The 14,658-nt window shown below is 27.1% G+C and overlaps 2 protein-coding genes across 6 annotated transcripts in view; one reads left to right on the forward strand and one right to left on the reverse strand.

Moving 5' to 3' along the window:
• Positions 1-12,396, reverse strand: part of Lon (lon protease homolog, mitochondrial) — a 32,507-nt gene extending 20,111 nt beyond the window's left edge. Inside the window, exons 1-10 of one of the 2 annotated variants that reach the window (XM_043047348.3) lie at positions 11,681-12,396; positions 11,509-11,597; positions 9,987-10,103; positions 9,820-9,848; positions 8,324-8,496; positions 8,029-8,161; positions 6,639-6,697; positions 5,058-5,141; positions 4,839-4,970; positions 172-260 (exon numbers count right to left, since the gene is read on the reverse strand). In XM_043047348.3, coding sequence (XP_042903282.2) covers positions 172-260; positions 4,839-4,970; positions 5,058-5,141; positions 6,639-6,697; positions 8,029-8,161; positions 8,324-8,496; positions 9,820-9,848; positions 9,987-10,103; positions 11,509-11,597; positions 11,681-12,133 — 1,358 coding nt within the window. In that variant the 5' untranslated portion in view covers positions 12,134-12,396. The remainder of the gene's footprint in view (positions 1-171; positions 261-4,838; positions 4,971-5,057; positions 5,142-6,638; positions 6,698-8,028; positions 8,162-8,323; positions 8,497-9,819; positions 9,849-9,986; positions 10,104-11,508; positions 11,598-11,680) is intronic. The other variant, XM_071178615.2, reaches the window with a different exon arrangement.
• A 310-nt stretch (positions 12,397-12,706) lies between these two features.
• The window catches only part of vap (RAS p21 protein activator vap), a 32,917-nt gene continuing 30,965 nt past the window's right edge, over positions 12,707-14,658 (forward strand). For 2 of the 4 annotated variants that reach the window (XM_016072944.5, XM_016072945.5), the window contains exon 1: positions 12,707-13,127. In XM_016072944.5, the coding sequence (XP_015928430.1) occupies positions 12,952-13,127 (176 nt within the window). In that variant the 5' untranslated portion in view covers positions 12,707-12,951. The remainder of the gene's footprint in view (positions 13,128-14,658) is intronic. The other 2 variants (XM_016072946.5, XM_071178616.2) reach the window with 1 other exon arrangement.

Consider the following 14,658-nt stretch of genomic DNA (forward strand, 5'->3'; position numbering starts at 1 on the left):
AAATCTAAAAAAAAAATTTTTTTTACAACAAAAATTATGTAAATTTTCAGACACCTTCAGTTAAAACACAATTTCAGTTATAAAATTTGAAACTGCCTACAGAATATTATTTGAAGAAAAAAAACAAACAATGTATCAATTTTATTTAGCAAAACAATTTATTAACCATACCCAAATTCTGAAGAATGGTTGTCTAATAAAGATAACTTATTGAGTTCTTCATCAATTACTTCCATAACTGCTTCTGGTACTGCCAAATTCTTAAAGAGAAAAAGTAAAACTTTATTTAATTTAGTGGTATTTTTTAATCAGTAAATGAGATTGAACTTAAAGGTAGAATAGGTTCATTTAATTCTAAAAATAACTTAAATTTAATTTACTGCATAAAATAACATGGTTTTTCAAAGCTCTTTTGCCGAGGGAAAAAAAAAAAAACACAGATTAAATGCTTGAAGCAAAGCTGTAATTTTAAATTGCACATGCCATTTTGCTGTAAAGATTCATTTGAGTCTTAGAACGGATAAATAATTAAAATATTTTAAAATTACTAAATGTTTTAGAAAATCGCTAAAATTGGTGAAATTTGTCTACCTAGATGAAAATTATCAAAACCAATGGCTTATTCCAATTTTTTTGGAAATTTTTATGAGCCCTAATGAGAACTTTCAAGCAGCCTTTGTGTAAGTTTTTAAATATTAAAAAATTAGACCACAAACCCTTTTCTCGAAACTGTAGCTTTTCTTTATATTGATGGTTTGAGCAATTTTCAGAATAAATATAGAGGATGCTGACTAATGATAGGCTAAATTTGACCTAACAGCCATGAATAACTCTGGGAAACACAAATCAGTTATGAAAATAACATATTTGCAAGCAAAAAAAGAAGAAAAAAACACAATTTCCCGTGCTACTACAGACCAGGGTTGGGTTTTTGCCGTCAAAAACTGGTTTTTGACATGACAGTGGTAAAAACCGTGATTTTACCGGTAAAAACTGTCAAAAACCTACTGTTTTCTTTAATTTATGGCATATAGCGGACAATATATTATTTTAACTTAATTGCCTTTATAAATGAATGTTGTAAGCAATTGCTATTGATTTTGCAACTATATACATGTATTCTTATAGAAGGATATACATTCATACAGAAATATTGTAATATACTTATTGAAAATAGTGATAATTAACTTTTATCATTATAGCTTGATTTGCAAAGGATTAAAAATTTTGCACTTCTTAATTGTTAGAAAAAAACAAACAAACAAAAAAACTTGGAACTATTAATAAATTCAAGAACTAAAGAGAAAAATTTAAAATTTGGCATTTCTTAAATATTAGAAATAAGCTAAACAAAACTTTCAAAACTTGTAACTACTAACAAACTCTAAGACAGGAATGACTTGACATTCTTCAGTAATGTAATATGCCAAATAAAATGATGCTTGGAAATGTTGAAAATTTTGTTTAGTATCCTAATATTTTACTTCAAATAGTATGATTTGATATAATCATGTTGGGAAAATGCAAAAATCTGTTTTTAAATATCTTTTAGCAACTTTTTTTCTAATTTTATTGCCCAAAAATGAATTAATTTTAAATCATAAGCAGTTAAACTCAAATTAAAATACAGTTTTCTCAAAACTATGGGTTTTTGACAGTTTTTGACATTTTTGACAGCGGGGTTTTTGACATGACGGTAAAAACCATGGTATAAACCAGTAAAAACCGTCATGTGTCAAAAACTTGAAAACCCTGCCACAGACACTTAATAAAACAGCCTAAAATAATAATTTAGACACTGTATATCCTGGTACCTGGTATATAAGTTCACCCCCTATTTTTGATTATAAGATAGCAAATTTTTTGTTTATCAGGTCTATAAGTCGAAAACTAGAAAATTCAACTACAAAAATTTCTAAAATTAAAAAGCTTAAGAAAATTATTACATCTACAATTAGAAAAAATATAACAAATCAAGTTACAACCATTGTAAAGTTAGTTTTGTATGAGAACACTGCTAATGTTATTGATTCTGACACAGATGATGTTCTGGAACCTTTAAATTTCTAGCTTTATGGTATGTTTTAAAAGTTTTCATTGTGTTAAATTTTTTTAAATACTCTTGAATAAATTATCATAAATTTTCTTATCTTCAACTTTTTTCTGAACGTAATTTAAAGTAATGTTTATAAAAGCCATTCATATGTTAACAGGGAAGACACTAGGCTTTCAAAATCCCGGGTCCCTGGGACCCATGACTTTTAAAAAACTGGGTCCTTTTGAAAAAAAATGGGTCCTTTACATAATTTTTTAAACAAATACAGTAGAGAACCATTTTTCCGGTATCCAGAAAACCGGGAAACCAGAAAACCGGGAAAAATTTTGCTCGATTTTCCCACCATTTTAAACTAGAACGAAAAAAGCGGAATTTGGACTCATCCTTGAAGTTGAGTAGAGGAAAATGTAAGGAAGGGGAAAATTTTTTTTCCCCGTTTACCCAGAGAAACGTCATTTCCTCTGTGACCTTGAAGGCAGGGAAGGGAGGAATGTTTTATTTTTTCCTTTAGGCCGTCAATCAAACTCAAGGGTGTGGCATGCTGATTTCGTTTTCTGCTTGATTTACGAGGGGGGTGGGGAAAATGCATTGCATGCATATCAGTGAACAGAAAAAGAAAAGAGAAAAATATATTTATTTGACATCAACTAATAAAAATAAAATCTTTTTCTTTTGAATAAATTCTCATTCTTTGGAAGTGCGGTATCAATTGGTTGCGGTTTTTCTTGGTGTGGAATCACATCTGCAGTAATTAAAAATGTTGTTTTTATCAACAAAAAGAAAATAAAATAAGAGGAGAATTGTTTATTAATTTAAACATAGGATTATTTTATGAAGCAGATTACAGTTTTGTTTTTCTGATTCCACTATGTTTGATTTTTTTTCTTTTCGCGATAAATTTCGCACTCAATAAATTAATTCTTTCTATTCATAAATTTTATCATTAGGTTTTTTTTTTTTTTTTTGAATTCCGTTTATTTTGCCTTGTTCCGGGTTTTAATATTTATGCTAGTGCCTTTTTTAACTATCGTTTAAATCATTATTTTTATTTCATTGTCTGGCAAAGTCATACTTAAATAATATGTTATTAGCTTTTTAAGATTAAGAAATTAAAAGTAAATAACTAAATGTAGCACACATACTATAATGTATTTTTATTTGAAAGCTTATCTTTTACAATCACGAATAAAATTGGGAAAGCATTCAAAATAAAATAAAAGAGAGAAAAAATCTTTAGTACTCTTGAAAATATTCCTGTACGATGCGACCGCCAGCTATGAATTTTTCGCCAAAATCGAAACCCCCATCTTGGAACAAGTTTTCAGAGCCCAAACAATAGACTAGCTCTCTCTACCCTAATATCTCCTCTAAGTGCTATAATGGTCAACATTTTGAGTCATAGAACTGGTTTCCCACCTGTGTGTCTAACATGTGTTGGTCTAACTCTGGAGACAGGGTTTTTTTTTTTTTTTATACCGAGGATGCATACCGATTTATTTTTTGCGTCCCAATTTTTCGATTTGATTAAAATGTTTTGATATCAAAGATTAAAAAGTCGGGAAATTTATAAACTTTCTTCAAAAATTTACGCGTCCCGCGGGACTCGTAGCGATCATTTTTTTGCGTCCGATTTCAATTTTTTGCGTATTTTACGCGCAATAGCGCGTAAATGTCTTCCCTGTGTTAAGAAAATATGATGAAAGAAAATAGAATATAACATATCAAAAATTGTTTTTGAAAGGGGTAAATTGATACAGAGTTATTGATATTTATCACATTATTTATAAAGCATGGATATTTCTCAATAAAAAAATATCCAATTTCATTGCCAGCATATAAGTCACTTTTCTGATTTTCTTAAAATTTTGGGATTTTGAAAAGTCGACTTATTGGAATTCACAGTAATAATAATGCTTAAATAATAATAATTTAATTTAATATAGTAACTTCACATTAATTTCTCAATTGAAAAGATAGAATTATTATATAACGAACTTGGCCTAGTATATAGCTTACAGTTCCTTGACTATATTTTAGGTATATACTGTAGTTTTTCATTAGAAAACATAATTATTGGTATTTTAAGTTAAATGCAAAGTTTTGGAAGAAAAAAATATCGATAAATGAAAATATGTATTGTGTGAAAATTCCAAAATACTGAGAAATTTTTTAAAAATATAATCGTTATTGATATTAGAATTTTTTTGTAACTTTATGGTAAATTACTGTTACTACAAATTCCAAAATTAGCCACTTTACAGATTTGTCATAAGAGACTTTTCCATTAAAGAAAAAAAAAAAAAAAAAAAAAAAAAAGCTTTTATATTTTATTTTATTTTTTCGTGCAAATTTTTAATAACTCAAGGTTTTCTTGATTTCTCTCCCTTATTGGAGCACCTTGTTAATTTAAAACATTTTACACTTCTTATGTTGTAAAATATTAAAATATGATGATTCAATACTCTAATCAGTGAGCAAAATTATTGATTAAAATAATTAAACAAGAAAAATTAATTTTTTTTATTACATAAGATATAATTCTCAGAAACAATCATGATAAGATTAACTTTTCAGGTATCAGCTTTTAGCATAGAAATATTTTAAAATACTTTTAAATTCATGAAACGTTTAAATTTTCTACCATAAAGAAGTATAAAAAAAATTTAAATTATTCAGGTTCTTGTATGATTTGAATAACTTTACTGGAAACAAAGCTTACGGCAGTTTAACTATTTCAGAAATAAAATTTTTTTCATGCTATTTTAAATTTAAAAAAAAGCACCTTTAATCTTTCACGAAATTTTTCTTCAATAGCATCTTTATCCTCCTTCTCTAGACCAAGCTCCTTTTTAATAGCTTTTAATTGTTCTTGAAGCATATATTTCCGATGCATTGTTTTAACTTTTTCTTCAACCTGGTATAAAAATATAGATTCAAACATTATTTATGAATAGATTCTAAATTATTGATAATGCAAAATTTAAAATTTTCTGAATTTTACCTCTTTTCCAATTTTTTGTTGTAACTTACTGAGTTCCAATTCCTTTTTTAGCAATGAAAGAGCTAAAAGAAGTCTGTTAGGAATCTGCAAGACATTTGGCAAATGAAAAATCGAATTTTATAACCCATCTGAATTTTATAAGTCTTTTAATTACCCCAAAAATAAAATAACACAAATCCAGACGCATTATTCTAACCCTGCAATACTATTCAACATTAAAACATTTTGCTACTTTAAATTTGACCAGTGGTCTTCAAAATTATAGTATTTAGACAATTTAGCAAAACTATGAGGATCTTTTTCGATTTATATACAAATACAATGCAAATTATTATTTTATAAACCACTAATAAAAAATAAAAAAGATACAAATTCAAATATGAAATGTGTTTAATGGTTTTATTCATTTAACAATATATTTTTTGCTGTCATTTTTTTGTTCTTTTGTCCCCCATCTTTTGAAGTAAACCCTTCATACAACAAATTTTGCAAAGAAATTAATATTTGCTTTAAGTTTATTTTATATTAATTTTGCCTTCTGCTACTAATGAAGATCTTACTTTTTATTAATTTTAAAATAAAATTACATTACTAATAGTATGCTTAAACGTTAATGATAAACTACTATATGTTAAGTATGGAGCATTCAAAACTAAAATTGTTTGTAAAGCAAATTTTGTTACAGTAACAAAGAAGTAACACAGTTCATGCATGATTTAATCTTGATTTAAAGTTACAAGCAAATAAATACTATTAATATGTTTAAATAACTATCAAATACATGCTGTGTGGTACTATGTCAAACATCAAAGAACATTTTGCATTAAAGATAAATTAAAACTAATACTTTCTTTTTTAATTTTTAATGTCTAACCTGAAACAAATATTTGTACTACTTGCAAATAGTTCAACAAAAAACACCTTAAAAGGTCAATAATAAAATGGTGGGGAAAAAAGTTGGTTTTAATGAGCTATGATTTTAAAAATCAAAAGGATTCGATATGTAGCAATTCTTACTAAAATAACAAAGAATTTCATATTCAAAAACCATGACAAACGAGGTACAGTTGTTATATTTAAAAGACAGAATGAAAAAAAAAAAGAGTTAAAAAAAGAGTTAATAGCTATCATTGGAAAAATTTATCAGCTGTTACAAAATAATATCAAACTTATATTTAATGTCAAAAATAACTAAGCTTACAATTAGAACATAAAAATTATTGCATCATGATGTATTAAAAAAGTTTTTAATATACATCTTTCGTACCTATAAATAAAATCATGATTTAAAATAGAATTGAAATGGAATACCTTGAAAAAATTTTCGAATAACTATGAAATATTTAAGTATTCAATGGGATAACTAATAAATTTTTGAATGTTTACAAAAAAAATATTAAATGAGTCTTTAAATAATGCTAAACAAGACTCTTCCTGGAAACTTTCAATACTTGCATGAAAACACCTATATTTGTCTAAAATACTGAAGAGAACTTTTAGTTTTTATTTATTGTGGGAGACAAATACCCACCGCCCTAGTGTAAAAAAAAAAGAAGAAGAAAAACAAACAATAAAGCTTACATTTGTTTCTTCTATAATCTGTTGTAACTCATGAGGCTCAGCTCCAGTTAAAGCAGCACCTACATATACGAGAATGACAATACATAGAAAACGAGATGGGAATAAAAAAGAGAAAAGACAAAAACTGGATGTTTCATCAACTATTCATGCAAGTAGCATAAGTAAAATTAACAAATTTATTATTTATAACAGTAATTAAGTCAACTAAAAAAACTAAAGCTAACAAAAACCTGTACTTGCTAAATATATACATATATATATATATATATATATATATATATATATATATATATATATATATATATATATATATATAGCTAGTAATATGTATAATATAGCAAGAAATTCCTTAGTTTTTACACATAAATATTTTAAAAAAAGAAAATCTGCCATGAGAATTTAAAAAAAATTTTAAATTAAAAACTATTAATCAGAATTAATGCTGAAAAGCTAGGTTTTATCAGCATACTAGAGTCCAGTGGTTGTTTTTAGGAAATTGTATTGCTGTGAGATAATTATAATAATTTTTTTTTAGTTATATAATAATCTAAACTAAAATAGCAAGTTGAAGAAACATCTTGGACAGGATTAAAATTATTATTTAAATCTGAAAATACAGAATGACCTTTGCAGAATTCTTTACAATTAAACAAGTAGCCATAATTTTTCAATGTAATACAGGAAAGGATTACGAGCAACCACAAATTATACAATATTTTACAGAATGAAATCTGTATAAGCTATTTCTGACCAAAAAAAAAAAATTATGTGTGATTCTCAGAAACTTTAAAAATTATTTTTTAAAATATCTATTGAAGGTCTGGCTCTATTTTCATAAATAAATGCATGTTTCTACTGATAGGGCAAGAAAAAAAGAAAGAAAAGCTTACTTTAGAGCATACGACACTATTTTAAAACCTCACATTCACAGTTTATGTACAAAACTATGGAGAATATAATTAAAATTTCTTGTGTTCAACATTTCTTTAGGAAAATTCTAATTATTTCAGGAATAACAGATTTTTTTAAAGGTTTTTATTCAAACAAACTGCTGTAAGTAAGGTGATTTAAAAAAAAAAAAACAGCCTTTCTGTTGTACATTGTTTAAAAAGATGCCCGAATAAATTTTGTTTCAATAAATTCAAATATTTAGTTAATGTGTTATCTCCATTGCCTAAAGAAAATTCCACATTAGATATGGTGATTTTAAAAACTTTTAACTAGAATGCGAAATCGATTAAAAAAATTCATTTTTTCAAACACATTAAAAATGTTCCATAGAAATGCATTAAATAGAGATACAATTGAAACTTTTAAATCTTCCCGAGCTGAAATTTTGAGTATTTTTATGATTTTAACTTCAGTATATCTAATTCCATAGATACTTTACCTAAGTCAGATAAATATTCAGGATTATCGATAACTCTTTGTCCTGCTTGAATCATTTGCTGAACAGATTCTCTATATAGCGGATTTAATGCTATAATTTCTCTAATTGTTTTTACAATTTCTTGTTGTAATGCCTGAAATGAAATAAAAGGGTAGTTAAAAATGAAATAAGAATAAAAAATTTCCTAAAATAAATAAATAAATGAAAAATGATGACTTTGGTTTAATTATTAATTTAATATTCATTGAGAAAAGTTACACTGTATTTTTAAAAATATAGGAAAATATCTAAATACCTTAATCTCTTCTGTAACTTCATATGGTTCATGCTTCACATTTTCAACTTCAACCATTAAAACTGAACCCAAGTTAATCGTTTCATTGCTTGTTGGTACATTGTTTGTTGGTTCATTGTTGATGATTTTCTTATTTTTACGTTTTCGTCTTCTATGAGAATCTGTACCATTTTCTAAACCATAAATAGAAATAACGATGAGTTTCTATTTGAAACATTTTACTTAATAAAACTTATATTTATATTTAAACTATTACAAGCATATGTCATGACAATAATAATAAGAAAAAAAATGCTAACTTAACAAACTCAAACAATAAAGAAAACTTTCACATATTTTACCAAAAGAATTTCATAATAATCGTGTTACCACAAAATTAGAACTTGATTATTATGGTCAGTCCATGTAAAACTTGAAATGCATAGACACATAGAGTGATAAAAAAAGAAGCAGTATACGGTTTAAAAACTTTTTTATTTTATCTCCTTTATAGTCTTTATCTTTCGAAAATATGAAATTAGTATAAAGAATTAACAATAGTTTTTGACAGCGATGTAAAAAAATTATAGAATAAATTAAAAAAGAAATTTACAAAACATTAACAATGAGCTTGCATTAAGATAGAAATAACTTTTTGGAAAAAAAATGAAAAAAAGAAAGAAAGATTAAGTGTTATCTCATTAAAAACCAACTAAAATATCATTATTTAAAAAATACATAACAAAAAGAAAAAGAAGAAATAGATTCAGGAAATTTTATGTTATACCTATACATGTTATTGTAGTTGTTAAAAATGTTAGTTACAAGTTTCAAGGGACTTGTCGAACTTATAAACTTAAATCATTGCTACAAGGTTGCTTTGAGTATAAAATATTTTGGCTCCAATATGATCTTGCATCGAATGATAGTTTGGGAGGTTCAAAAATGTTTATATTGAAGCTAGATCTGTAAATATGTTATATAAATATTCATCTGAAACTTCTTACATTTTTTTTTTTCTTTTTTTAAGTGTTAATTATAAAAAATATATTTTCAATAGAAAGAATAATTTTCATCTTTAATTATTTTCCGAAAAAACTCCCAAGTTAAAGAGTGGCATCCTGAACATTCACAACTTAAACAATTGTTTAATTTGCAATAATGTAAAAAATAGTGAGGATATCTTTATTTCTTTTTTCTTAAAGAAACATTTTTTAAGGTTATAATTTATGCAGAAAATACAAAAATTTAAAAAAGATTTATGTGCTTACATAAATAATATATGTAAGAAATAAAAATTAAATAGAAGTTAAATCTCAGTGTAACCAAATTCTACAAAAAATAGAGAGTATAATTCATCTTATTCTAAAATTATGATAATCACATTCTTTAGTTTTCTGAAAGATTGACAACATTATGGAATTAATAATTCAAACTGGACCTAAGAAAGCATATCAACTAAAAACAATGAACTTTTTTAAAATTTAAGCCTTAAAATTATTTTAAAATCTACTTACCTTCAGATACTTGTTTAATTATTTTTATTCTGGAAAAAATAAAAAAAGTTTAAATCAATTTTTTTTTTACAACAGAGTAAGGATTCATAAAAATATGCAACAGGAAATAAAATGAATAATAAATTAAACTAAAAAGAATATAGGGCGATAAAAAAAAAAAATCTTACCTTCGATAGGCCATGACTATGATTCTTAAGCTATTTCCTAAATCTTGCATTTCATGTATTTGAACGAATGTCCCAACATTATGTAAGTCACTTAAGTTAGGCACAACTTCAGCTTCACTGCAAACAAGAAATATTATATAAATTAAAACATTTTGTTACGCTCATCCATCTTAAATTTTTATTAGAGCATAAACAGTGTATCTAATTAAATCTATATTTAACTGGCAAAAATTTTTACATTTAAGACTTGTGTATCAAACAACTTAAGAGATTTATACACTGAGTGGAATGCAAAAGCAATTTTTGGAACAGTTGAGCTGATTTTTTTTTTTTAATTATCAAGCTCCACAGTTGACAATAACCTTGTCTCTTTTACAGACATGCCATGGAAGAGATGTAAAAGGAAAGAAAAGATGGGTAGGGTAATTAGCTGAAAATAATGATACAGGTGAGCATAGATTAGAAGTGGGTATTTGACGTTAATTAGACAGATTTGTAATTATGCAGATGGAAAAATCATGAAGGTAGTAAAAGGAAGATTAATGACATAATTGAAGTTTATCAGTGTTTCAAATTTCTATATAGTTATTTCTGGAGATTGTATGCTGTGTCGATTTTTTTCATGCACTGCAAATATTATTATAACTACTACCCAGCCCAGTAGTCAGGGCCCAACTTAGCCTAATTGGGGACCAGGGCAAAAACTTCTTTTGGGGCCCCCCTCTGCTTTACTACTTCAGTAATGAAGATTTGAACTTTATGTACGCATTTAAATTTTTGCCCTTTTTATACATAGGTAACGAGAAAGTTGACTAGAACCTAAAATAGCTATTAAGTCTCCTTCTCCAATGGTCATACGAAATATCGTTTTGACCATTTTATTGATTTTCTGACAATTTTATGTCTATCATGCCGTTTTCTGATTGTTAACTTTGTCATCTACCTGTGAAAAATTCTGATCCTTGCTGACATTAGGGCGTAATTTAGCAAAATTTTCGCAAATACGGTGACTCAATTAAGCTAGTCAGAAGCCTGTATTTTTGTAAACATATCGAGCTTTGTAACATGTAAAAATGCAGGTTTTTGATTGTCCAAATTTGACCATCTTAATTGCGAAAATTTAACTGAATTCCGCCCTATAAAGCCATGGATTTACGAAATTTATTTTTTGTGTTCATACGATAGATTAATGAAAAAGTTAAAATAAAACTGCCGGGTTTCACACTGTACTAACATTTTGTTTAAAAGTTCATTAATGAAGGAAACATAAAATAAATTTTCAATTCGATCTGGGGGCCCCCTCTGATGAGGAGCCTGGGGCAGCTGCCCCGTATACCCCTGCCTTTGTCAGGCTCTGCCAGTAGTCACCAAAACTTGGTGCCCCCCTGAAGCAGAAATCATCTCGATTATTTTTTTTAATTCATCAGATTTTAAAAAGTATATAAAACTTAGGACGAATTGCTTTATTTTCAGTAAGGCAAGTAATTGATCACATCAAAATTGTTTAATTTATCAAGATTACCTTTCAGATTTTTTCATAAACACCCCAGCATAAGGCTGATTCAATTTAACTTTTCTACGAATTAAATCAACTAAATTTGGATCTGTAACCTGCAATAAAAAAATATGATATACTGAAAATATCATACACAAACATGAAAATTTTACAAAAAAGTATATTTAAAGGAGTATACATCAATAATTTTGATAAATTTCGGAAACACTGGGTTACGGCTAACAGCAACTACAGGAACCAGAGGCCAAACTTCTGGGATTGTCATTGAAGTGAGGGCACCCATATGTTGTGAAACAGGACCTGATTCAACAGGTGGTTCGGGAGGGCCATCAGAATCACTGCCGTCGTCTCCACCGCTGCTGGAACTACTCCTATCATTTTCGGGATTCTTGTTTTGAGTACAGTATAAAGAACAGGATGCCAATTGAAAGTTATTAATGCGGTGATATTTATGTTTTGAAATGGAGCTCAATTGTAGAGCAGCTACTGATGAAATTCGATGAAAATTACAGTAGTTGGATGGAGAGAAGACTTTTTTTGTGGGATTTGAAATCAAATATGAGTTAGTGTTTTTAATTATACTAGTAAGTTGAAGCTGACGAAACTTGCTTACAGGTAAGCGAAGAAACATTTTTTTACCATTTACTTTCGTTAGAATAAGAAAAATTGGAGTCCTAAAGGACCCTTAATTAGTGATAATATCTGTTAAGAAATAATCAACTAATAGTGTTTTTGATTAAAAACATACAACTTTCACTCCGAAGTACCACATTAGTTTCATGCATGTCAAAAATGTAAACACAAGGATCACATGAAGCATTAGCCAATCATCGTTCAATTTGCCAAGTTGCCGGTTCCAAATTTCCTTTTCGTACATAAAATATTGGTATTAGTTTTTTCTTGGAAATATTCCAAAAAAATTAATCGTACCTTTTCAGTTTAGTTTTACTTGAGAATTAAAGCAGAAAAAAAAGTTTTTTCTTATTGTTTGCAATGTTTTATTTTATTCAGAAGAATAAAAAATAAAATTTCGGCTTTCAACACATCTCATCAAAATTGGATACCTTTCTGGTATGAAAGTAAAAATGTTTCAATAATTGAAAAAATGAAGTTTACAGTACTCATCAAGTTGTTTAAAGTTTATAAATCCTTTTATTTTGGAAAGATAATCTCATTCATGACAGTTACTACGGTTTGTCATAGTATTAACCGCCAGAAGAGTCTGTGAATGGAAAAGTTTGATGGATTTTCGATCGAACGAAGTGAGGTGATTCCAGTGCATTTAGATCATCGATTGCCCACTCTGTACAATGTTTCCTTTTAAATTTGTATCCAATGCAAAGTATTTTCTATGACTTATGATGATTATGCATACTTTTTATTCTTCAATGTGACTTAGCTCACTAAAATCATGTTAGTATAATCCTGTTATGCAGACACTGTACGATCATGGCAGATCATAGTAAAGAGGAACTAGAAAATCGTTTACGAAGACACAGTACTCCCGGTAGTCAAGAAGATGTTCGAGAGACGAGTATTCAAGAAGAGTTTGATCCTTTCTTGGGAGAAGGCGATTTCTTTGAAGAAAATGTTAATATTTCCCTGACGGCCCCTCCTCAATCACAGTGAGTTCTGCATCTTCGTTTAATTTCTTAAAGATAAAAACACTATGTTTTCTTTGTTTTTGTGTTCTGATAAGTTGCTTAAATTGTTATAAATCATTCATTTGTTGATGATGTCAATTTCTCAAGCAATTTCACGTAAGCTTATGTTTTAGTTTTTATTTAACATTCCTGTTTTATAACTATTTTCTGTTGATGTTCTGTATTTTCCTAGATTTTTCATTAATGTAATATAAATATTTACTTCTCTTTACATTCAATAATTGTTAATAAATTACCTTATGTACGTAAGCATCATAAATATATCATGAATTTTATTAAATTAACAAGGTACATTTTTAACTATATCTCTAAATTTTGAAACTTGCATAATATTATTTATGTTAAATCAATGCTCATTAATACACTAGTAAAAATTTATTTAGTCTTATGAAGTGTACCTTGGTAAAAATTTACAATAGTTGCCTCAATTTTTGATATTTTCTATGTTTTATGTCACAATAGTTTTTGTTATATTTTGATTATACTATATTTTGTTACAGCAACTAATGCACATTTAATTATATAATCTTTATTTTAATTTACTGAGCAATATTTATGTTTTCAAACTTAATAAATAAAATGCAGGTTTTAGCCAAATTGAATGAAATTCGCCACCATTTTAAGGAGCACCCAATACTTCACTCTAATCAAATTTTTAAATTAACCCAAGTTTTTTTTTATATATTGATCTCCATTTGTCTCAGGAGAATCAAAAGTCTCCTCAAAGTCTAAGCCTTAAAACCTGACATTTATGATATTGACTGAATTTGGTATTAAGAAATAAAGACTAGTATTTCTTGGTGTAAAGTTTCTTTTATTTACTTTTGCTGAGCTTTTTCTGAGATATTTTTTTCTTAGAAGCAGAAAACAAAACATAGGTTTTCAAAGCATGTATATTGATTTTAAATCATTTTAACCAATAAATTATTAAAAAAATCAAAAACTATAACATTTGTTTTATTTATTTATTTACTTTATATCAATGAAATCAAAATCTGTAATTTATTCTTATTAGGTTGAAAAGTTGGTTGTTTCTTTCCAAATTGTTGGGATTGATTAGCTGTTTCAACTTACTATACTGTAATTTTAAATATAGATATAACATAAAAATTCATTTGGAAGTTTTTCAGAAGCAGTGATATATAAGAAATGATATGGGCTTAATCTAAAAGCCCTCGACCTGGTCCAACATTAGCTCATTAATTGAGGGAAGTTTTCCAGGCTTATAATATAGTTTTCTTACACTTTCTTCCTTCAAATTTAACAGTTATTTAAAATTCTATTATCTATTTTATTCAGATATTAAAGATAGGCAAGAAATTAATAATTAGGAAGTACAGTCAATTTATGGTAAATATATACATGTAGGTACCTATGTTAAAAAAGTGATCTAGTTTTTTTGTTAATTTACAATAAAATAAAGCTTTATAAAATTGGTCAATTTGAGGGGTTTAACTTAAAGTCGACCCCATGCAAATAAACAACTAATTGT

Source organism: Parasteatoda tepidariorum, chromosome 6 (assembly GCF_982258835.1).
Source record: "Parasteatoda tepidariorum strain Cologne lab strain chromosome 6, Ptep-v5.0, whole genome shotgun sequence".
In the NCBI taxonomy this organism is placed as follows: Eukaryota; Metazoa; Arthropoda; class Arachnida; order Araneae; family Theridiidae; genus Parasteatoda; species Parasteatoda tepidariorum.